The sequence below is a fragment of the Nerophis lumbriciformis genome, linkage group LG26 (assembly GCF_033978685.3).
Source record: "Nerophis lumbriciformis linkage group LG26, RoL_Nlum_v2.1, whole genome shotgun sequence".
In the NCBI taxonomy this organism is placed as follows: domain Eukaryota; kingdom Metazoa; phylum Chordata; class Actinopteri; order Syngnathiformes; family Syngnathidae; genus Nerophis; species Nerophis lumbriciformis.
In genome coordinates this window covers 19843818-19870000 of record NC_084573.2, presented here as the reverse complement: position 1 = coordinate 19870000, position 26183 = coordinate 19843818, and the positions used below count along the sequence as shown (strand labels likewise).

The 26183-nt window shown below is 42.1% G+C and overlaps 1 protein-coding gene across 2 annotated transcripts in view; it reads right to left on the bottom strand.

Annotated features, from left to right (window-relative positions):
- Positions 1–286: 286 nt before the first annotated feature.
- LOC133623831 (CMP-sialic acid transporter-like) overlaps positions 287–26183 on the bottom strand; it is a 29189-nt gene continuing 3292 nt past the window's right edge. For both annotated transcript variants that reach the window (XM_061987256.2, XM_061987254.2), the window contains exons 2-9: positions 20723–20903; positions 19481–19640; positions 10464–10616; positions 10318–10384; positions 10078–10254; positions 9862–9996; positions 6287–6450; positions 287–934 (exon numbers count right to left, since the gene is read on the bottom strand). In XM_061987256.2, the coding sequence (XP_061843240.1) occupies positions 6296–6450; positions 9862–9996; positions 10078–10254; positions 10318–10384; positions 10464–10616; positions 19481–19640; positions 20723–20892 (1017 nt within the window). In that variant the 5' untranslated portion in view covers positions 20893–20903 and the 3' untranslated portion in view covers positions 287–934; positions 6287–6295. The remainder of the gene's footprint in view (positions 935–6286; positions 6451–9861; positions 9997–10077; positions 10255–10317; positions 10385–10463; positions 10617–19480; positions 19641–20722; positions 20904–26183) is intronic.

The window sequence follows — 26183 nt, the reverse complement described above, 5'->3', positions numbered from 1 at the left end:
CATCCAGCTGGACCCCACAAAGGCCGCCGGGTGAACACATGATAAACACCTTGTTTTAAAAAGAAGAAAAGTTGTATTTTTCAATTATTAAAATGTGATTGAATGTATGTGTAACATGCCTATATTCAAAATTAGCTCAGGATTCAAAGAGTACTTATTTAATTGTTATATTCTTTTTTTGTTGATAATGACAAGTTGTACAAATAGTAATGTATGAATAAAATGTATTTGCTTTTTCCCCCCCAATGATTGAGGTACAACTTGTGCCAAAAAGAACATCTGCATGAAAAATGTGGTATGTATTTATTTTCCAAATGATACATTAAAACAACACAATTTACATTTGAGCAGCCTTAAAGCCGAAGCAAAAGAGGTAACAGTTTAAATATCAGCTGGGAAGTTTTAACCCTTGGAACCAAAGTGCACTAATCATCCTGTATGTATGTATGTATGTATAAAACCAATCAACAATAGTTGACAACATATTTTATGTATGAAAATGAAATAGTTGCAAGCCTGGCAACACACTGAAGGAATGTGTAAATGATAATCTTCCCCTCACTTCATTAGACTTAAGAGTCAAAACTGGCCAAAGCGAGTATGCAACCCAGCTGCATGAATGCACCCTCCATCCTGATTCTATGGCACCATATTGAACATCACAATGTTGCAAGCAATGTTGTTACACACCTTTCTGCGGTCAGAGGCAGAGCTGTGGTACGCGCATACTTTGCGCGACTGTAACGCTAACAACCCGCGTTACTTTTCAAGAGGTGTCCGTGGGTATGTGCTCGAAACCCTCGCACTCCCTCACCAGCACCTTCTCCAGGATGACTCGGCCCTCCTTTAACGCTGGCTTTCCTCAGTAGCAAACTTGTACATCCACCCCAGCTTGCTGCTTCTTGCAGATGACATCAACCTGGAGATTGACAACCTAGATGGAGAGACAGAAAATGTCACAATTATCTTGAAGAACATTTCCAACTTTTATTGGTGTGTTAGAAACTATTGTAAAATGCCCGAGCGATTGTATGGAATATTAAGGAATCTGAATATTTAGAGTAAAAATGCTAACTACAACCTTTTATGTATGCTATGGAAATCGGTACCGATTTCCATAGACCAAAAATCACTTCATATTCTCTACTGCTCGCTAGTGTTACCATATCTGTGTTACTGTGTAGAAATATGGGGAAACAACTACAAATGTGCGCTTCATTCACTAACTGTGTTACAAAAAAGATCAATTAGAATATTACATAATGTTGGATATAGAGAACGCACAAATCCTTTATTTATTAAATTACAATTATTGAAATTCAACGATTTGGTGCATCTGCAAACAGCTAAAATTATGCACAACATATCAAGATACAGGTGATGGAATTCCTGCTGGGCATTGCTGCCTGATGCACCTCCTCCAGTGCCTTTTGAACAGGTGTGCTGTGACACCTCACTGAACACCTATGCGGACATAAATGGGTCATCAGCTGGGAACCGCCATTCACCAACGTTTCGCTCCTTTAACCCCAGTATGTCTCATGGTGGCGGAGCGATGGCAGGGATATCTCAATGCCACCCCCTGCTGATGCCTTAGGTGTTTGCCCCCCAACTCTTATGCTTCCTCCTTAGCCACAGCCAGAAGCTGCCTTTGTCCGCCTCCTCAGCCAGCTCTTTCATGGCTTTCTGATGCCCCGCTCCTGTGCATCCAATGTCTCGGAGTAGGCGGGCAGTTGAGGAACCCATGAAGCCACTACACCCCACTTCCACAGGGCAGATCAGAGCTTTCTAGGTAGCCTCCCTGCACTCTTCTGCCAGGTTAGAGTACTTGGCTCGCTTCCGCTCATAAGCAGCCTCCAACCCCCCCTCCCATGGGACAGTGAGCTCGACCAGAAGCCTCGCGAACTGGATGGGATGTCTGGCTGGAGCGGAAGGTCTGCTATTCGCCTCCTTTCTGCAGGTCTCTGACACCTCTGCCAGCTTTCTCAAGACTTGGTCGTGTCGTCATCTGTAGCGGCCTTGCGACAAGGCTCTGCAGGATGTGCTGGAGGCTTGCATTAATGGTGTTGCAGAGGGGACAGGTCTCCTCGGCACCAAACCATTGTTGGAGGTTTCGGGGACAAGGCAAGGTGTCGTACGTTGCTCTGATTAGGAAGCTGAGCCTGGCTTGGGGCATCTTCCACAGGTCAGACCATGACATAGACCTGTCTGTGAGACCTTCCCACGATGTCCAATGACCTTGCTGGCCCTGGGACACCGCTTTGATGTTTAGGCGTTCCTGCTCAGTTCTTGCCACTTCTGCCACCACCATGGCTCTCTGGTCTTTTTTGGAAGCCTTTGACCAGAATAAGGGAGCCTCGCCCCTCCCAAGGCCTGCTCGACCTTCCGGAACTCTGCCGACCACTTCATGGTGCTTCCGCCTGCAGATTGCCGTGTCGACCTCTTCTTGGGCTTTCCACTTTCTTCCTGTTCTTATCTGGGTGCCCACTGCTCTCACCAACTGGGCAGTAGATTCCCTCAGCTCCAGCACCAGCCGAGCCTTCTCTTGCTTGTATCCCAGGCTGATGGATCGCAGTGGTAGTTGAAGTGAGTTCCTACCAAAGAGGCCTACGTCTGAGAGGCACCTTGGTAGTCCCAGCCACTTTCTGATAAACGAGTTTGCCAGCCGGTCCATTTAACTTACCACTGAGGAGGGGATTTCGCTCATCTTCAGTGACCACATCACCCTTTGGTACAGTATGATCTTGAATGGGATTGTGCTGAAAATTTAAATTTTCCCTCAGGGATTAATAAAGTATTTCTGATTCTGATTCTGATGAACTGGTAGCACCATACTTTGTACTTCCCAGGGAGTTGGCTTTAATTGATCTTGGCCAGGCCATCTGTGAGCTGCTTCCTCACCGTCTCCCCCATCTGCCTGTTAGAGAGCTCTGCTATGTAGGTGCGACCCAGGCTACAAAAAGGTTGATCTGCCAGCAATGGGATATTCTCACCGCCTGCGACAAAAGTGGTGTTGTCACTTCTGACTCCTTTCCTGATAGACAGACTACGTGATTTGGGGTGTTTGATCTTCATCCTTGCCCAGCCCACAAGCTCGTCGATCCTCTTCAGCAGTCTTGTTGTACATCCTGCTGTCTGAAGTATGGTGATGATATCATCCATGTAGCCTCTCACTGCTGGTAGCCTCTTTCCTGAAGGCAGTTTAACTCCTCCGACCATCTTCCTAGCCCCTATGAGGATGATCCTGAAGGCTGCAATGAACAGGATGGGCGAGATTGAACATCCCATGGCGATGCCTACTTCCAGCTGTTGCCAGTCTGTTGTGAAGTCCTGATGAGTGCAGCACATCTGGAGGTCTCCAAAGTACTTGGCTACTAGGGCTCTGATGCAGACTGGTACATGGAAGAAGTCCAGGGCGAACTCGATGAGTTGGTGGGGGACAGAACCGTATGCATTGGCAAGGTCCAGCCGCACGACATGCAGGTCACCTCTCTCTCTCTCCGCCCTTTGGATCTGCTCCCATATTACTGCAGAGTGTTCCACACAACCTGGGAATCCTGGCACGCCTTCCTTCTGGCAGCTGGTGTCGATGTACCCGTTGCTTGTGAGGTAGCTGGTCAACCTCTTGACCAGGATGGAGAAGAAAATGTTCCCTTCGACATTTAGGAGGGCGATGCTACTGAACTGGCTGATCGTACTGGAGTTCTGCTCCTTTGGGATGAAAACTGTAACCGCTCTTTGCCACTCTGAAGGGATCACTTCTTTTTTCCAGACCACTCTCAGCAGGTTCCAGAGATGTCTCAGGACGCCTGGGCAGTACCTATACAGCTTTGTATGGTATCCCATTGGGGCCTGGGGCTGAGGCAGCTCTTGCTTTCCGGACGACCTCTGCCACCTCACTGAGTTTGGGGAGGGCAAAATTAAAGAGGAAGGCCGGGGGAGCTGGGCGAAGAACATAACCAGGGGATCCCAGTGGAGTTGACTTTGCTGGGTCACTGTACTGCTCCTTGATGTGATTCTCCAGCTCAGATTTGGTAATATCCAGCTTTCCGCTTCTCTTGTTCTCTAGCAGCTGTCTTGCATGCTTGAAGGGATTTTTGAAGAAGTTGCTCCTCTCTTTCTCCTTCCGCCTTCTGCGTTTGAGAATGCGCTCAGCCCTCCGTAGGCCGGCAAGATCTTTTCTCACCCCATCCCACAGTGGCTTCAGGCCCTCCTTGTCCTCCTTGCTTGCCTTCCTCCACTGTTTCCGGAGTTGACGCCGCCTCTTCACCAACTGCTCGATTTCTCTCTCCCTCCTTCCTTTCTGCATTGGGCCAGATTTCCGCTTTTCAACGGCTACTCCAAATCTGCCTCTGCATTCATCGTACAGGATGTCTCCAATGCGGTTCAGCTTGGTTTCCACCTGGCCACACAGTGAGTGCTCCAGGATAAGGCTGAGGTCCTTGTCCAGCTTCTGCCAGACCGCAACTTGTTTGCTTTAGGCCATTTGACCAGCTGCCTCCTTCCAGGTTCTTTCCTCTTTGCTCTATGGCTTTGCTCCTGGTTGTTGGGGTTGCTTTGTGTTCTATGTGCGTCTTCGTCAGTGCCACTCTCAGAGGCATTGGTGTCCACCAAGGGCCCTATTTAATATTTGTTTGCTTACTATGGTATATTATTTATTTATTATTTATTTGTTCACTGTTCTGTTACAGAGAACAAGGAAATGGGATAAAATTGCTATGGTATGAAAAGGGGTAGGATTAAATAAGCTCTGCTTCTTCCTACTCCTTTTCAGATGTGCTGTAATGAAACAACTGTAAATGTGTGATGCATTACATTGTATCGTATTCATGTTCGAAATAACCTGAAACTGAACTGAACTGAAGTTGCGGTTCTTTTGTGTGCATTTTAATGGATGTTCCTTGTTTATTAATAAAATAAAATATAATTTAAATGTAGCAAGTAAAAATGAGATGATTATGATAACTACGCTGTCCAGTTGTTATGTCTTGTTTTCCTATTTCTCAGTCTCATTTGCAAATATTGTAGCCTTTGCATGCAGTTGCAATTCTAAGGCGTTATATGGCAGTAGTGTATAGGCTCTGTCAGAGCCATCTTCCGAGAGCCTATGGACAACTCTGTTCCAGACCATCTCTTAAATGATTGGTCAAAAGCCCCTCACGTAACTACAGGGTACCATGTTGGGAACCAACTTTGAGCCGGCCACAACTGGAGCTATGCATATACTGCTCTTCCTGACCGGACATCTCTTTTAATTGAATAGGTTTTTCTGCCATGTAAACAATGCCCTGTTGTGCAGGATGGGGCTGCTCCACATGCAAAAATTGCGGGAAGCATTTGCATCACTTTCTCCACAACCCTGAAAAAGGAAAATTGAGGGAAGTGAAAGTTCCCCAGGAATTCAGAAATTGTCCATTTCTGACCTTCTTGACCATATCCTATAAACAATGTACTACCATTGGCGATGTTGGTAGAGCGGCCGTGCCAGAAACCTGAGGGTTGCAGGTTCGCTCCCCGCCTCTTGACATCCTAATCGCTGCAGTTGTTTCCTTGGGCAGGACACTTCACCCTTTCCCCAAGTGCCGCTCACACTGGTAAGTGAATGATAGGTGGTAGTCGGAGGGGCCGTAGGCGCAAACTGGCAGTCACGCTTCCATCAGTCTACCCCAGGGCAGCTGTGGCTATGAAAGTAGCTTACCACCACCATGTGTGAATGAATGATGGGTTCTCACTTCTCTGTGAAGCGCTTTGAGTGCTATATAAATCTAATCCATTATTATTATTATTATTGACTCTGGACATGTTTGACCTATGTTCTAGGCAGAACCACTTTTTATCCAACCTTTTCATAACAGGGCTACTGTTATTGCTATTCAATTTTTGCCATGTTTTTTTTATATATGTGCAATGTAAATAAATCAATCAATACAGAGGCTGTGTGTAACAGAACAACATATATTAAAATAGCTTCAGTTTGCTGTCCTCAAGTTGAGTCTTTACTATTTACTCATCTTTGACCTGTGTTGTGTTTCCAGCTAGATTCCTTGGTTAAACTAACTCCGCCCTCCAGTTTAGACGTGCACTACATCCCACATATCTATATAAGATCACAAGAAGGCGTGAAAATACCAGAAAGTTATTGTATTCATTATCAGCTGTCAGGAACCCAGTAAAAAAGTGTCTTTAAATCTTGATTTAACAGAACTTCCATTATTTGGAGAGGAAAAAAGTGTCAAGTTGATAAACTCAGTGTTTGTTAGGAAAAACAGAAACATGTTGTCCCTACTTGGATACTTCATCCTCCTCGCTCGATCAGGGTCTCACACACTAATTTCTGTTTAGACTTCTGCTCGCTGTCCTCCACACTCAGCTTGGTCGTGTCCTGCTTTGGAAGGCCGTACAGATAGATGGACACGCACACCAAGATGGCTCCCGATGCAAATGTGGTCGCTGTGGAAACAAACACATTTTGAACATTTTGTATTTCATATTTCATACAAATGACTGACATAGCCTAAATCAGGAGTCCCCAAACTTTTTGACTCGGGGGCCACATTGGGTCAAAGGGATTTGGCCAGGCTGTCTATCTATCTATTTACCTATCTATATATCTATCTATCAGTATACAGTCGTGGTCAAAAGACATCACATGGACAAAGATAAGACCTTCTGGAGGAAAGTTCTGTGGTCAGATGAAACAAAAATGGAACTGTTTGGCCACGATACCCAGCAATATGTTTGGAGGAGAAAAGGTGAGGCCTTTAATCCCAGGAACACCAAACCTACCGTCAAGCATGGTGGTGGTAGTATTATGCTCTGCGACTGTTTTGCTGCCAATGGAACTGGTGTTTTACAGAGAGTAAATGGGACAATAAAAAGGAGGATTACAAGTTTCATGTTTACAAGTTTGTCTTTCCAAGCTTCTTCGCTCGTCTTTCTGCATGAACATCAACAATGCGACACTTTTTTGTTGTTGTTTTAACATTTTTCAAATTCTTCAGGACAACCTAAAATCATCAGTGCGGAGGTTGGGTGTTGGGCGCAGTTGGGTGTTCCAACAGGACAATGACCCCAAACACGTGTCAAAAGTGGTAAAGGAATGGCTAAATCAGGCTAGAATGAAGGTTTTAGAATGGCCTTCCCAAAGTCCTAACTAAACGTGTGGACAATGCTGAAGAAACAAGTCCATGTCAGAAAACCAACACATTTAGCTGAACTGCACCAATTTTGTCAAGAGGAGTGCTCAAAAATTCAACCAGAAGCTTGTGGATGGCTACCAAAAGCGCCTTATTGCAGTGGAACTTGCCAAGGGACATGTAACCAAATATTAACATTGCTGTATGTATACTTTTGACCCAGCAGATTTGGTCACATTTTCAGTAGACCCAAAATAAATTCATAAAAGAACCAAACTTCATGAATGTTTTTTGTGACCAACAAGTATGTGCTCCAATCACTCTATCACAAAAAATAAATTATTGGAAACTCAAGACAGCCATGACGTATGTAAACTTTTTACTTTTTTGGGAGGCTCTCTTTTTCGCGCACAAAACTCTCTAAATAACCATCCAAAACCCGCCAACAACACTCTTTATACATATCGTGACCTGAATATTAACCAAATATTAGCAATGTTGTTATTATAAGCGCTAACGCAGACAAATTATTTTTTAGCGGTGGACTGATAGCACACAGCTAAGTAGCCCTATGCTGCTTTTCTGTGAGCCGGCATCGATGTCCTGCTGCTCCCGCATCATTGTGTTTTGGCTTGTCAGAGTTATTCTAGGTTATAAATCATGCCTCTCATTTGGATAATAGGAGGATTTAGCTATAAATCTAGAAGTTGTTCATCTGTGACATTTAATGTATACACAGAGATGGAGACAAACACACACAACCGAAGACGATGTCTGCAGAGAGACTTTTCTTTGTCAACCCTTTGTGTGCATCATGATTAATTCTTCATCTAACCGGGAATATAAGGACATCCTATCAGTCATCATCGAAGTAAGAGCAGACATCGTACAGTAAGCGATCGTTTTATTATGTTTGTAGTTTGTATTTCTTGTTCAGCATTTAACAATATTTCTACATGATGCTCAGTGTTTCACTAAAGCTGGGTCTGTTTAGCAGAGCTTTTAAAACTTGTAGATCATCCTCCTTATATTCAGGATCAACAATATAAGGTTCTGGATCATAATTTCTTTGTTGGCTCTCACAAAGTTTGTTTTTGGTGGGAAAGGGATCTGTGGTTCCTACCTCTACGTATGCGTTCACGCGACTGGCTAGCTCATTATCTCTCAAAATGGCTCGGGAATCTCCGTAAGATTAATACTATTTTGATCATATCTATTTATTCGCAAACTTTGTAGGTCTTTCGGTGTCATACATCAGAAAGAAATGATAATAGCTACAATATAGAGGCAACTTGTTTTTCCACTCTACTGGTACTTTAATATAGTAGGGAAGGAATTCACATGGGCCCATTGCTGGGTGGATTTCACGTGACAGAAAAAGGTGGTTGGTGGGCTAATCATTTTGCAATGCAGTCTGCTAAAAACTGATGGAAAGCTCCACTCTACATAGCAACTGATGCTGTGGTCAACGTTGGAATTGCCACAAAACACATTTTAAGAAATTCAACCCTCTACTGTTATCTGGCGGCTAAAGTAGATAGTCCACCCCATTTCATCACATTTCTTGTGTCAGTTAAACCAAGGACAACAGTACATACTAGGGTTGTTTACAATGAACTCAGTAGCAGTATTAATGCTAACAGAGTAATTTTTTCCTGATCGCTATTACAACATTGGTTCTGTTGCTACTGTATTGTTCAATACACATGTTCATGTTATTAAGGAGGGCATTCCTTTCCATTTTTTAATGCACTAGCACTTCAAATCTTTATTTTTAAAATGCTGTTCTATCCTGCAGTGGACATTTGATTTTGGTCAGCTTGTTCTCAGCAATGATTCCAATACATTTGGAAAAAAAACACCTCTTTCCAAATATCGCCTACTGTAAGTCAATGCTGCTAATATATTTTGCTTGAAGGGGATGTGACGTATTCTTGACTCATCATTTGGCCTGTAACGATAGACGGTATTAACGATAACAGTGGTAAAACTCCTGATGGTTAGTATTACTGTTTGAAATTAAAATGATCAAAAAACTGTAATTGATAACTGCACTTCGATATCCTCACGGACTGACTGGCGTCAGCTCGCTAGCTTAAATGCTAACATGAAAACGAGACAAACCCCAATCCAAACCTATATAAACACATTACTGTCTGAGCAACTAAGGTATTCAATTGTGTACATTGAACATACAAGCTGTGCTCTCTTCGAACAAAGTGATTGTTCTATACTCTGAGGAATATGAGACAGAGGTGTTTTTAACGGTGCGTTCAAGGACCATTGAACAGAGTAGTACTCTACAACGCCACTCAGAAATAATAAATAATATTGGATTTTATGTTATACGCACTTTTCATTTAAATAGATCTTAAAATACTACAGTGCAAACCAGTTTTTTAAACACAATAAAAATTTACTCATTAAAACATAAAATATGAAGACTAAAACAATATCAGTTAAGCATAAGAAAAACAAAACATGCAAAACAGTGGCTTTTCTAACAGTGAGTACTTATTTTAGCTATTTAAAAAAATAAGTTATGATTTCAGTGTGTGTACTTTTTGAGCACATTCAACAGTACCACGATAATAATAACCATGATCATTTTGGTCACATTCCTACTCATATAAAGGTTGTTTTATTGAGGGTAGGCGCTGTCGCCTGAAACAAGCCAATCCAACCTCTCACTCACTCGTCACAGCACAACACGAGAAGATCTTACTTATGTGCAGTCCAAAAAAGATTCGGGACGCCACGGTGGACAGAACGATGGCGGCGGCGGCAGAGAAGCTCTTCATGATGTTGTCGGTGTATTTCACCACGGCGGACGTGTACAGACCTCCTACGCTGGCCAGGACTGGCAGCACACAGAAGCGGCGGAGTGTTAGAGAGACGTCGAGCGTGACCGAAAAAAACAAACTGCTGGCCTTGTACTCACATATGACAAAGCACACATAGGGCGTGTAACCGAAGAAGAAGCCTTTCTCCACGACCTTCTGGCCGTCGTTCAGTAGCACGGCCAGCATGGTGATCACGATGCCAGATATGTACATCTGGATGTTTCTCACCCACAAGGATGTGTCGGAGCTCTTCAGGACCTTCTCGAAGTACACACCTGAAGCACAGGTGCACATTTGGAAGCAATACTAATAAGGTGAAATCAGTGCGTGACGACTACCTGCAAACCCAGAGCAAAGGACCGCAATAGCAATGGCTATGAAGCCAACAAAAGGGTTTTGCTCAACCTGGACACAGAAAAAAGAAGACCGAATGACACAGGTGGTTGTTATAACCGGTTGCTATGGAGACATTCGGAACCCTTACCGGGACTTTAGTGGCCTGTATAGGCTTCCATTGCACGAGCATGACGCCTCCACAGAGCATGGCGATAGCGAACCACTGCAACCTGCTGAGAGTGCGCCTCAGCATTAGGATCATGCAGAGCGCCGTGCACGGGATCTTCAGCTGATACGTCACCTACAGACACAAATGGTAAATGGGTTATACTTGTATAGCGCTTTCTACCTTCAAGGTACTCAAAGTGCTTTGACACTATTTCCACATTCAGCCAGGGACACACACATGGGAGCTGCCATGCAAGGCCCTAACCACGACCCATCAGGAGCAAGGGTGAAGTGTCTTGCTCAAGGACACAAAGGACGTGACTAGGTTGGTAGATGGGGATCGAACCAGGAACCCTCAGGTTGCTGGCACAGCGACTCTCCCAACCGCGCCACGCCGTCCCCAAGAACATCGGATGCTTACGTGGTATAGAGGAGCAGGGACAGTTTAAAGTGGAGCCATTGAAATTGTTCAGTGCTCATTTTTGCTGTACTTCCTCCGCTCTGCACAGACTTTATGCGCATTGCGCTCTTTTGTATGCTATAGTTTATGGCAAGGGTGTCAAACATACGGCCCATGTTATGAGTTTGCCAAGTGTTAAAATGAGCTGCATTTTTTTTTAAATGAAAGAAACTGCTTTTCTAAATGTGTCCACTGTATGTCACAATAGCAATTCTGTTAGGACTAGCAAGAGGTACACAGTAGGGATGTCCCGATCCAGGTTTTTGCACTTCCGATCCGATACCGATGTTGTTTTTGCACTTCCGATCCGATACCGATACTGGCCTATCCGAGCATGTATTAAAGTTTAAAGTTATTTAGCCTACTTAGTTGTCAGATTCATGTTGAAAAGGGTTTTAGTACTCTTGACTCTAGCCAAGTGAATTAGGTGAATTTGAATAATACACAATGGTTGGTAACGAGAAACTGACCTGTTTATTCAAGGATAAACACAAAATAGACAAAATTATACATGACAAACAGAAATGGCATCATTGAACTAGGGCTGGGCGATATGGCCTTTTTTCAATATCGCGATATTTTAAGGCCATATCGCGATACACGATATATATCTCGATATTTTGCCTTAGCCTTGAATGAACACTTGATGCATGTAATCACAGCAGTATGATGATTCTATGTGTCTACATTAAAACATTCTTCTTCATACTGCATTAATATATGCTACTTGTAAACTTTCATGCAGAGAAGGAAATCACAACTAAAAAAATCACTATTTTTTTCATACGGTGTTGATCTGGAAATGTTTGCCTCGGCATTTTGATGGTGTGGGCGTGTGGCACCGAATGGAGATGCCGACGTGCTGCTACATATTAGCAGTAATGCTACTTTATATAGCAACACTTTTGCTCCACACTTGACAAATTACGGTTGTCTGTTCGACATATTCCCACTTAAAGCCAAACCACCGCCGGACGATGGACCCCCTGCTGTTTTTTGGGGGAATTAATTAATTCTTCCTTCATTCGATTATCACTCGCACGGCTGTGCTAGCATCATGCTCGAAAATTTGTCCCACGGACCGGGGGTGGGGGGGTGTTATGGTATTTTTTGGTTGTTTGTTTGTTTTTTTGTCATAAAAAAATACAATCATGTGTGCTTACTGACTGTATCCCTGCAGACTGTATTGATCTATATTGATATATAATGTATATATATTGTGTTTTTTATGTTGATTTAATAAAAAAAAAAAAAAAAAAAAAATTTTTTTTATTTCTTGTGCGGCCCGGTACCAATCAGTCCGCGGCCCGGTGGTTGGAGACCACTGGTGTAATGCCTGCAGCTAAAAGCAACTGCCTGAGGACGTATACTCCAATATCACGATATAGTCATTTTCTATATCGCACAGAGACAGCTGACATTTTTAACGATAACTTTTAATTCACGTGGCCGTCTTAACGGTTAGTTAGGACACAGACCTGTGGATGTGTTGAAGGTGTGCTGGAAAATGCGGAACGGAAATTAGGGAGCAGCAGAAAAGTAGAATGTATTATTTAAATCGGTGCGTTGGAATATCTTTAAAAACTGGATCTGGATCGGCATTTTCCCATGCCTTGCCGATACGCATTTTTTGGCAAACATCGGCGGCCGATCCGATCCAAATATCGGATCGGGACATCCCTAGTACACAGTAAAGGCTCCTCTCCCTTGGCACAAATTAAACTTAAAACCTACAGTATGTCTTCTGCTTCTAACACATCGTTATTTGGCACCCTTACACCCCCATAATGTCTCTGTCAAAAACGAGAAAACTCAACCCTTTTGAATAGTTTTTACATCAGTTTCTTACAGTTACTTGAGTTAGCACTGGATTGATACGTGGACATGACAAGGGAGGTATTTGAAACCTCGAAGAGTTTACATGTTGAAGACTATGACTTAAAAAGTGTAATCCTGGCTTTGTAGATACACTAAGACGAAGCCTAAGCTTCATTGTGTTTTTCAAAACTGCACCAATTTCCTCAGAATTTTCAAAAAACTTGTGTTTTGTCCAGAGGATTATTTGTGTTTCGTACATTTTCATAATGTGCTTGTTCTATTTTTGGCCAAAGAAAAACAAAGTAAACAACCTGGAGTTGTCTTTATTTTTAAGTTATCATGCCATGATTTTACCATTCCGGCACACTTGGGAATAGATTTTCCTCCATGCGGCGAGTTTGACACCCCTGGTTTATGTGGTCAGTGTCAGTTTAAGTGCCACATGTAGGGATGGGACGATGATCAATTAATCAAACGTTATAAAAATTAAAGGAACTCGATAACTTTCCAGCATCGATAAATATCCATGTCTTAGTGTGTTTTTGTTTTCTTCCTCTCTCGCTTTCAAACGGGGCGCAAGAGGATTCATTCTGTGAATTTAAAGGGGAACTGCACTTTTTTGGAATGTTGCCTATCATTCACAATCCCTATGTAAGACAAGAACACATTTTTCTTTTTTTATGCATTGTAAGTTGTCAAATAAGGCTGTCACCTGTCACTCACAGTTGCATTGCAAAATCATACAGAATACATTGTGTTTATTTTGTTTACACTTCAGATGGGATTTGATTTTGTGCACGTCATACAAACCTTGTTTCCATATGAGTTGGGAAATTGTGTTCGATGTAAATATAAACGGAATACAAAGATTTGCAAATCCTTTTCAACCCATATTCAATTGAATGCACTACAAAGACAAGATATTTGATGTTCAAACTCATAAACAAATAATAATTAACTTAGAATTTCATGGCTGCAACACGTGCCAAAGTAGTTGGGAAAGGGCATGTTCACCACTGTGTTACATCACCTTTTCTTTTAACAACACTCAATAAACGATTGGGAACTGAGGAAACTAATTGTTGAAGCTTTGAAAGTGGAATTCTTTCCCATTCTTGTTTTATGTAGAGCTTCAGTCGTTCAACAGTCCGGGGTCTCCGTTGTCGTATTTTACGCTCCATAATGCGCCACACATTTTCGATGGGAGACAGGTCTGGACTGCAGGCGAGCCAGGAAAGTACCCGCTTCTTTTTTTACGAAGCCATGCTGTTGTAACACGTGCTGAATGTGGCTTGGCATTGTCTTGGTGAAATAAGCAGGGGCGTCCACGAAAAAGACGGCGCTTAGATGGCAGCATATGTTTTTCCAAAACCTGTATGTACCTTTCAGCATTAATGGTGCCTTCACAGATGTGTAAGTTACCCATGTCTTGGGCACTAATGCACCCCCATACCATCACAGATGCTGGCTTTTGAACTTTGCGTTGATAACAGTCTGGATGGTTCGCTTCCCCTTTGGTCCGGATGACACGATGTCGAATATTTCCAAAAACAATTTGAAATGTGGACTCGTCAGACCACAGAACACTTTTACACTTTGCATGAGTCCATCTTAGATGATCTCGGGTCCAGAGAAGCCGGCGGCGTTTCTGGATGTTGTTGATAAATGGCTTTCGCTTTGCATAGTAGAGCTTTAACTTGCACTTACAGATGTAGCGACGAACTGTATTTAGTGACAGTGGTTTTCTGAAGTGTTCCTGAGCCCATGTGGTGATATCCTTTAGAGATTGATGTCGGTTTTTGATACAGTGCCATCTTAGGGATTGAAGGTCACGGTCATTCAATGTTGGTTTCCGGCCATGCCGCTTATTTGGAGTGATTTCCCCAGATTGTCTGAACCTTTTGATGATATTATGGACTGTAGATGTTGAAATCCCTAAATTTCTTGCAATTGCACTTTGAGAAACGTTGTTCTTAAACTGTTTGACTATTTGCTCACCCCATCCTTTCTTGTGAAAGACTGAGCATTTTTAGGGAAGCTGTTTTTATACCCAATCATGGCACCCACCTGTTCCCAATTCCCAACTTCTTTGTCACGTGTTGTTGGCATCAAATTCTAAAGTTAATGATTATTTGCAAAAAAAAAAAAATGTTTATCAGTTTGAACATCAAATATGTTGTCTTTGTAGCATATTCAACTGAATATGGGTTGAAAATGATTTGCAAATCATTGTATTCCGTTTATATTTACATCTAACACAATTTCCCAACTCATATGGAAACGGGGTTTTTAAATTTGCTGTGCGAGAGCAGTGTTTTTCAACCACTGTGCCGCGACACACTAGTGTACTGTGAACTCTGTAGAATTTGCATCTGGCTAGCTGACAACAAGTTATCCATACACTTGGGTAAAACGGAATCCATCCTGTTTGGGTCCCACATCAACCTTAAGAAAGTCAGTGACTTCACTATAAAAGTGGGTGACATTGTTATCGCCAGGAAGGATGAGGTCACCTACCTAGGTTTCATTCTAGAAGCTAATCTTTCCTGTGATAAAATGGCAACCAAGGTAATCAAAAAGGTCAACCAACGAACGAGATTTCTCTATAGAATCTCCTCTCTGGTCAAGACAAGCACCATGAAGATTCTGGCGGGAACTCTCCTGGTACCCTAGCACCTACAAAACCCTCAAATCTAGACTCCAAACATCCCAGAACAAGCTAGTCAGATTACTTCTAGACCTCCACCCCAGATCCCACCTCACTCCTACCCACTTCTCCAAAGTGGGCTGGCTCAGGGTGGAGGACAGAGTAAAACAACTTGCACTGAGCCTTGTCTATAAAATCCGCTACACCTCCCTGATACCGAAGTACATGTCAAACTACTTCCTTAACGTAAATGACCGCCATAACCACAACACCAGGGGGAGCTCCACTAACCACGTTAAACCAAGATTCCGATCTAACAACTCATTCTCTTTCTATGCCACATAAATGTGGAATGCACTCCCAACAGGTGTAAAAGAAAGGGCATCTCTATCCACCTTCAAAACCGCACAAAAAGAACACCTCCAGGCAACTTCAACCCTAAACTAACACCCTCCCTTCCTCATCATACCTCTTCGGATTGTAAATAATCAAATATAGTCACTTTTTCTTATAATTTCTGATCTCTCTCTCTGTGTCCAATACTTGCTGTACATATCCTACCAAGTCAGACCTACACTGTTCCAATGTCAATTTCTCTGATGATGCAATTGTTGATGACTGAAGTGTTGATACCAACCAAACTTAACCCCCCCCCCCATATCCCACACCCCGGCTTGTAAATAATGTAAATAATTCAATTTATATACTGTGATGATTATCTTGTGTGATGACTGGATTATTAAAATAGTATATATCTGTATCGTGAATCAACTGGACCCCGACTTAAACAAGTTCAAAACTTATTCGGTGTTACCATTTAGTGGTCGATTGTACGGAATATGTACTTCACTGTGCAATCTACTAATAAAAGTTTCAATCAATCAAACACATATTGTCTGGTGTGCCGTGGGAGATTATGTAATTTCACCTAATTGGGTTAAAAATATTTTTTGCAAACCAGTAATTATAATCCGCAAATGTGCCGTTGTTGAGTGTCTGTGCTGTCTAGAGCTCGGCAGAGTGACCGTGTAATACTCTTCCATATCAGTAGGTGGCAGCAGGTAGCTAATTGCTTTAGGGCTGCAACAACTAATCGATTAAATCGAATAAAATCGATTATAAAAATAGTTGGCGATTAATTTAGTCATCGATTCGTTGGATCTCTGCTATGTGCATTCGCTGCGGCTACGTCTCTAGAGGTGGCAGTAAGCCAGCCAATGATGTGTCATGTGTGGCTCACGTGACGACGCCGTCTCCTTTGCCTGGAAACATTCGAAAAATGGCGGAGGAAAACAGTACGGATAGTTCAGCGGAGAAACATCTTGAGGTTATTGCTTCAATGGAGAAAAGTGTACGACCTAAGTCGTCAAAAGTGTGGAACACTTTACTTTAAAGACTTCAAAGAAGACCGTTTCCTGCAAAATGTGCAGCATGGACCTTGCGTGGTACGGAAGTACAACATTGCTTCGGGAGCACCTGAAAAGGAAACATGTTGGAGCCATGGATGAAGGGAACTCACGGTACGTAACCTTTTAAGTCCATAGTCCGGGAACATTGATCCGTTTTGACCGTCTTTGTGTGTTTTTAATCTTTTGTTAATGAGGAGATTTTTTTTAAGGAAGCGCAGCAGCAACTTCTGTGTATTAACTTTCAGAGCGTTAGGAACTTTTTGGAGAGTGCGATGACTTCATTTTCTGTGTTGTTTTGAGTCGCAACAGGCATTCATGAGTTCAGCTTTTTTGTGAGTAACGTTAACGTTATCTCTTTGTTGCAATGCGGGGCTGATAATGTGTCTCAGGTGTTGTGCCGGAAAACGCACCCCTGCCATAAAATGCACCCCCTGACGCGGGAGCGCGCTTACGTAGGCGATTTAAAAGAGGCTATTTCAGCCAACAGCCGAGTTAGATATACTTTTCGAGACGAGTGATGCAATCGAGTGACGTAAGCGCGCTCCCGCGTCAGGGGGTGCATATTATGGCAGGGGTGCGTTTTCCGGCACAACACCGGCACATTTGACTCGCACGGTTACCAATTTCGAAATAAACGTAACGGACAGAAATATCTCAGGTTGGTTTCATATTGGATCAATGTAGCCCAATAAAGCTATATAAATATATTTAGATTTGAGTGACGCTTAGGTATAAATAAACGTTATGAAGGTTCTGGAATATTTCATGCTATTATTCAGAGGCAGCCTAAAATTAATCCTTTATTATTCACAACAGAAACGTGTACAATATCTGATCCAGTTTTGATATGATGAGTTACATTTCTGTGTTATTATTGGTGTTTGCTGCATCCCCAATGTCCATTTATTTCATTTAGCTTTTTTTTTTTTAATGTGGTGGCGTATTTGCCTTTTACTTCAGAAATGATTAATTAAATCAACTAGGTAAGTATTAAGTTACATGTAAATGATGCTACTAATGACGTTAATAATACGGGTTCTCTCATTTCAGAAAGAAACAACTCGGCATTAGCGACTTGGTACAAAGGAAGGTCTGCACACCACAGCAAACGGCTGCATTGACTGATGCTATCCTGAATATGTTACTAACTGACATGAGGCCACTATCAATGGTGGAGAATGAAGGTTTTAGACAAATGATTCACGTCCTCAACCCTGGTTACACTCTTCCCTCGAGGACCCATTTTACCAAAGTGATGGAGAGGAAGTACGAGCAGACATTCCAAGCAGTGTAGACTGACATAAAAACCACCCAGAGCCAAATTGCTCTCACTACTGATGTGTGGACAAGTGTAGCCACGGAAGCCTACCTTGGCAATACATAATATAACATTGGAGACGAATGGAACATGAAGTCAATCTGACTTACGACCATGCCACTAGAGGAAAGACATTCAGCATCCAACATTGCAGAATGGTTGTAATAGGTAGTAGCCAGGTTTGAAATTCCCCCAAGCAAAATTATTGCTATTGTGCATGACAATGGTGCATTTTATAAAAAATATATATTCTTGTAACATTTGCCTTGTTTTATTTGGCAAGTTGAAAGAACATGGTGCCAATATGCTGTTTTTTTCCCCAATAAAATACTGGAAAGGAGAAAAATGTAGTTTGTCTCTTTTATCCGATTATTAATCCATTAATCGAAGTAATCGACAGATTAATCGATTATCAAATTAGTTGTTAGTTGCAGCCCTAAGTTGCTTTGTAGATGTCGGGAACGATGACGATGGTTTGCAGGTAAAAAGGTATCTAACGCTTAAACCAAAAATAAACAAAAGGCGAGTGCCGCTAAGAAAAGGCATTGAAGCGTAGGGATGGCTATGCTAAACAAAGCTAAAACTGAACTGGCTGCAAAGTAAACAAAAACAGAATGCTGGACGACAACGAAGACTTACACGTGTGGAGCAGACGGCGTCCACAAAGTACATCCGTACATGACATGACAATCAACACCAAAATAGGAGCTCAAGACAAGAACTAAAACACTACACACAGGAAAACTCAAAATAAGTCACGGCGTGATGTGACAGGTCGTGACAGTACACCTACTTTGAGACAAGAGCTATAGTGATGCATGGTTGGTTATGGTTTGAATTCATGTCCTACAATGACTTTTTATTGTCAATATCGACTGCTGAGTTTCATTTTTTATGTTTTCTGCTGGTGGTGTGCCCTTAGGATTTTTTCAATGCAAAAAATGTGCCTTGGCTCAAAAAAGGTTGAAAAACACTGTGCGAGAGTATGCGAGAGCAGTGCGCAATTGGGCACTTTAGAGGGAACATTGGGTTTAACTCGTAATACCGGTATACCGCCAAACCCTACGATCACACCCACATGTAACATTTTTTATTTTGTAATACGGAACTGTGTTTTTGTTATGTAAACATATCAGAACTAAAACCGTTCTTATAGAAATGTGCACTGTGTTACAGTACACTGCAATAAAGAAATCTATAATCTACAGGATTGTCAGTGATAAATTGAAGCAACTGCACTGTGGAGCTGCATTTTACCACATACAGTTGTGGACCATCACATTTGTGCCAACAACATCACGACATGCAGGAAGTAGCAAAATACCAACATGAAAAGCTTTCACACCTGATGAACTGCGGCATCAAGATTACTCAACGCCAGGAAGGCCATGTTATTCTGGATGGCGTACACTACCGAGGATACGCTCAGTGTCAGCAGCTCTCTGGGGTTGCAGAACACATGCCTCTTGAGGATGCCCACCAGCTTCTTTAGGCTTCCTGATTCTCTGAAAATCAAGAGAAATTATTCCAGTTAGACTTTTAAGATGTTAAAAATATGAGAAAGAAATCTACAGTCGTGATCAAAAGTTTACATACACTTGTAAAGAACATAATGTCATGGCTGGAGCACATACTTGTTGGTCACAAAAAACATTCATGAAGTTTGGTTCTTTTATGAATTTATTATGGGTCTACTGAAAATGTGACCAAATCTGCTGGGTCAAAAGTATACATACAGCAATGTTAATATTTGGTTACATGTCCCTTGGCAAGTTTCACTGCAATAAGGCGCTTTTGGTAGCCATCCACAAGCTTCTGCTTGAATTCTTGACCACTCCTCTTGACAAAATTGGTGCAGTTCAGCTAAATGTGTTGGTTTTCTGACATGGACTTGTTTCTTCAGAATTGTCCACACGTTTAAATCAGTACTTTGGGGAGGCCATTCTAAAACCTTCATTTTAGCCTGATTTAGCCATTCCTTTACCACTTTTGATGTGTGTTTGGGGTCATTGTCCTGTTGGAACACCCAACCTCCGGGCTGCTGATTTTAGGTTGTCCTGAAGAATTTGGAGGTAATCCTCCTTTTTCATTGTCCCATTGGAAGCAAAACAGGCCCAGAGCATAATACTACCATTTACATGCTTGACGGTAGGTTTGGTGTTTCTGGGATTAAAGGCCTCACCTTTTCTCCTCCAAACATATTGCTGGGTATTGTGGCCAAACAGCTCCATTTTTGTTTCATCTGACATCACATGGACAAAGATAAGAACTTCTGGAGGAAAGTTCTGTGGGACATGCCAAGGGACATGTAACCAAATATTAACATTGCTGTATGTATACTTTTGACCCAGCAGATTTGGTCACATTTTCAGTAGACCCATAATAAATTAATAAAAGAACCAAACTTCATGAATGTTTTTTGTGACCAACAAGTATGTGCTCCAATTACTCTATCACAAAAAAAATAAGAGTTGTAGAAAGTATTGGAAACTCAAAACAGCCATGATATTATGTTCTTTACAAGTGTATGTTAAACTTTTGATTGCGACTGTATATCTGGACGTATATCTTATATGTGGACACATACCTTGCCAGCAGACCAGTGCTGAGTAGTAACTTAAAGACCTCTGTGATGCACACGGCCGTGGTGGAGAAGTACAGGTCACCTGATGAGGCGGTCCGCGTGTACCGCACAACCACCGCGTATGTGGCGGCCAACACTGTCATCACCGTCAGACAGTACAGTTTGAACACCATGCTTACTTTTTCTAAAGACAGGAAAGGAGGCAGTGGTCAGCTGCTAAATAATGCAAGTGTTTGAAAATAGTATGCTAATGCTTCAAGATATTGAAACATACTCGTTTGTAGTAGTGTTGCCAAATGTCCTTTGAAAAATTGTGTATGTGTTCCGTATTGACCCATCAAGGGACGCAGTTTGTCCGGTATTTTTGGCCAACAGCCGATTATTTTGTTATCATGTTAGGGTTGGTGAAGTGGCCAAAAGCATAGACATCAAATACACTATATTACCAAAAGTATTTGGCCACCCATGCAAATGATCAGAATTAGGTGTCCTAATCACTTGGCCCGGCCACATGTGTATAAAATCAAGCACTTAGGCATGGAGACTGTTTCTGCAAACATTTGTGAAAGACTAGGCCGCTCTCAGTGATTTTCAGCGTGGAACTGTCCCACCTGTGCAACAAATCCAGTCGTGAAATTTCCTCGCTGCTAAATATTCCAAAGTCAACTGTGGGCTTTATTATGAGAAAATGGAAGAGTTTGAGAACAACAGCAACTCAGCCACCAAGTGGTAGGCCACGTAAACTGACAGAGAGGGGTCAGGGGATACTGAAGCGCATCGTGCAAAGACTTTCTGCACAGTCAGTTGCTACAGAGCTCCAAACTTCATGTGACCGTCCAATTAGCCCACGTACAGTACGCAGAGAGCTTCATGGAATGGGTTTCCATGGCCGATCAGCTGCATCTAAGCCATACATCACCAAGTCCAATGCAAAGTGTGGGATGCAGTGGTGTAAAGCACGTCGCCACTGGACTCTAGAGCAGTGGAAACGCCTTCTCTGGAGTGATGAATCACGCTTTTCTATCTGGAAATCTGATGGACGAATCTGGGTTTGGAGGTTGCCAGGAGAACGGTACATTTCGGACTGCTTTGTGCCGAGTGTGAAATTTGGTGGAGGAGGAATTATGGTGTGGGGTTGTTTTTCAGGAGTTGGGCTTGGCCCCTTAGTTCCAGTGAAAGGAACGTTGAATGCTCCAGGATAACAAAACATTTCGGACAATTCCATGCTCCGAACCTTGTGGGAACAGTTTGGAGCGTGCCCCTTCCTCTTCCAACATGACTGTGAACCTGTGCACAAAGCAAGGTCCCTAAAGGCATGGATGACAGAGTCTGGTGTGGATGAACTTGACTGACCTGCACAGAGTCCTGACCTGAACCCGATAGAACACCTTTGAGATGAATTAGAACGGAGACTGAGAGGCAGGCCTTCTCGACCAACATCAGTGTGTGACCTCACCAATGCGCCTTTGGAAGAATGGTGGAAAATTCCTATAAACACACTCCGCAACCTTGTGGACAGCCTTCCCAGAAGAGTTGAAGCTGTAATAGCTGCAAAAAGAGGGCCGACATCATATTGAACCCTATGGGTTAGGAATGGGATGGCACTTCCGGTTCATATGTGAGTCAAGGCATGTGGCCAAATACTTTTGGCAATATAGTGTATATATCGCCGCCGCTACTGCCTATTGCTTGTATTTCAACGCGTGACTTCTTCCCGGAAGTAAAAATCAGTGGTGGTCAACCAAGCCAAGATGGCTGTTGTGCAGCAAGCAGCACACAAACTATCTGAGCATGCAAGGGGCCTAGATCTTCTTGTAAAAAGAAGATATAAGGAAAAAAAATCTAACTATGCAATGGAATAGATCCCTATATCCATCCATCCGTCCATTTTCTACCGCTTATTCCCTTTGGGGTCGCTGGAGCCTATCTCAGCTACAATCGGGCGGAAGGCGGGGTACACCCTGGACAAGTCGCCACCTCATCTGCGATGAGGTGGCGACTTAGATCTTAGATCTATAGTATAGGGATCTTAGATCCCTATACTTTGTCAAAAAACAGTTATATCAAGGATTATAAGTCGGTCGCGTTCCCAAACCCAGACATGTCGAGCTTGTGCTGCAGACATCATTTTACACGACAAAACAGATGAAAACTTGGAAAAGCATGGAGGTCTACAACTTTTGTGTGTGGCTGGGGTGAAAAGAGTTGGTATCGAGACTCTCTGATAAATCACGCATCGATTTTGCTCGAGTATGGTTGCATTTCATGATTTAACTTTGTTGACCAGTCAACGACTCAGTCCTTGACTGAGAAGTTGACCAACTTCTCAGTTTATGTCCACATGGATTCACTCCCCAGGTGAGAGGCATAATTTTTAATGTAGAATAAACTTTTACGAGCGCCGAGACGAGAAACCAGCTCACCAGCTCATGATGTCAATACAGCAGCATAAGGAAGCCGCTAAAAATAGGTCCTTAAAGGGGAACTCAACTTTTTATTTTGCCTGTCATCCACAATCCTTATGTAGGACAAGAAAACATATGTTTTTTGTTTTTCCTATGCTTTCCAAATATTAAATAACTGCAAACAAAAGTCTGCTTATGTCAGGACTTGGTCCTTGGTGTTTGTTTTTCCGGAAGGCAACGGAAAGTTGGCTCGGGCGAGACGGGAATGTGAGTACATATTTATTTTTACTATTAAGAAAAAGAACAAACTAAAGGTGCGCACAAGGCGGAAGTACAAACTTTGACTAATGAAACAAAAAGACTTGCACGTGGGCAAAAAACTATGGACATGAACAAAAGTCGCTAACTGTGGCATGAATAGAAAAAACTTACTTGACATGGCATGAAGTGCGCAGAGGTAAACAGAGTGAAAAGCAGAGTGTCAGGGGTATGATGTCGCCAGGCAGACTTCCTGGCAACAATGGGTTTAAATAATAGTGACATGATTAAAGACAGGTGCATGAGTCGTGAGGGCAGGTGAAAACTAATGGGTTGCTATGGTGACAAACAAGAGTGCACAATGAGTCCAAACGTGGAACAGGTGAAACTAATGGGTAACCATGGAAACAAGACAAGGGAGTGAAAAGCAGGAACTAAAAAGAATCCAAAACCAAGCAGAACATAACTTAAACAAAACATGATCACACAGACATGACAGCTTACATTGGAGCCTTAGTCCAAACTAGGGCTGCAACAACTAATCGATTAAATCGATTAAAATCGATTATAAAAATAGTTGGCGATTAATTTAGTCATCGATTCGTTGGATCCATGCTATGCGCAGAGACAATTTATTTATTTATTTTTTTAATAAACCTTTATTTATCAACTGCAACATGTACAAACAGCTGAGAAACAATAATCAAAATAAGTATGGTGCCAGTATGCTGTTCCCCCCCCAATAAAATACTGGAAGGGATAGAAATGTAGTTTGTCTCTTTTATCCGATTATTAATCGATTAATCGAAGTAATAATCGGCAGATTAATCGATTATCAAATTAATCGTTAGTTGCGTGCTCAAACACTTCCATTAAGGTTTTATCTACATAATGTAAGTATATATGTAATGTAGTAACAGGCACAATTATAATAACATTTAATATTTACGTATTTTGATCATTTTAAGCGTATCGGGCACATTCATTTCAAAAACACATCACAAGGTTCACTTTTTTTTTTTCAACATCACTGAGTTCTACTCACTGCATACTCCATGAGAGCCAACAAACATAATAAAACATCACTTACTGTACAATGTCTGCTGTCATTAAGATTCCGACTGATACGGTGTTCATATATTCCCGTTCAGATGACTCATAATCCTCGCAAAGAAAAGCGTAATTTTGTGTCGTTCTCGCCATATCCGGTTCTAAATGGCTGTCAAAGTGTACCAATATGTCGGATTACATCCTCATCCTTCTACTATCCTGGTGAGAGGCATGATTTATGATCTACAATAAACTTTCACAAGTAAAGGAAGCAGCTTACCACTCGGTAATGTAAACATAGGCACACGCTAGTAATTACAACGTGGCTTTAAATAGTTATTTTGTGTTAGCGCTTATAATAATATTAATAATAATAAACTTTATTCGTATAGCACCTTTCATCCAAGAATTGCAGCTCAAAGTGCTTCACAGCAGTAAAAGACTTGATTAAGTAAAGACATGGTAAAAACAAGTGTAGAAAATAGAAAATAAAAGTAAAAATGTAATACAACTACTGGTTTGATGGTACCGCAATGATAAAATAAAATAAAAACAAAGTAGGAAGCAGTACGATAAGGCAGTGCCGAAGGTAATGTAGACAGTCATGCAAACAGTAATCCTTGTGTGATAAAATACAAGGATCACTGTGAGCCGTAGGTCTCATTTACAGTACAGTAATCACAGCAATGTAGGAAATAAAAGGCACTGAATCGCAGGTTTCATGTACACTAATCACAGTGTGGATGCAGAAATTTAAGAGCAATTTGGGAAATAAAAGGGTGATGTAGTGTGGGTGCAGCAGGTGTAGTGGTCAAAGGTGTAGTTAGTTGGCTTCCCTGATATCTAATTTAAATGCTTGAGTAAAGAGATAGGTTTTAAGGTGTCTTTTGAAGATATCTATCGAGTTGGCTTCCCTGATAGTTTTGGGGCGTAGTTGACAAAGGCTGCATCATCGATCCTCTTTTGACTATTTCAGGGAGCCTCTAATTACCCAGCAGCTGATGACCACAGCGTTCTTTTTGGTACATATTTTGTTAGGGTGTTGGCGATATAGCTTGGTCCCTGTCCGTTTAGGGCTTTGTATGTAAGGAGAAGGACCTTAAAGTCGATTCTAAACGTTATAAGGAGCCAGTGCAGAGTAGATAAGACTGGACTAATGTGCTCTCTCTTTTTGGTTTTTGTTAGCAGTCAAGCTGCAGAGTTTTGGATAAACTGAAGTCTCTCTGTGGTTTCCTTTGGGAGACCTGTGAAGAGTGCGTTACAGTAGTCTCACCGGCTAGATATGAAGGCGTGAATTAGCTTCTCTGCATCATTTTGATTTATAAATGTTGGTACCTTTGCTATGTTTCTGGGATGAAAGAACGATGTTTTGGTCACCTTGTTTATATGGGAGTTGAAATTCAGTTCTGAGTCTATGATAACACCAAGACTTGTGACCTCAGATTTGATCCACGGAGTTAATCCTCATAGGTTTTTATAGTTAAAGTTAAAGTACCAATGATTGTCACACACACACACACAAGGTGTGGCAAAATGATTCTCTGCATTTGACCCATCACCCTTGATCACCCCCTGGGAGGTGAGGGGAGCAGTGAGCAGCAGCGGTGGCTGCGCCCGGGAATCATTTTTGGTGATTTAACCCCCAATTCCAACCCTTGATGCTGAGTGTCAAGCAAGGAGGTAATGGGTCCCATTTTTATAGTCTTTGGTATGACTCGGCCGGGGTTTGAACTTACAACCTACCGATCTCA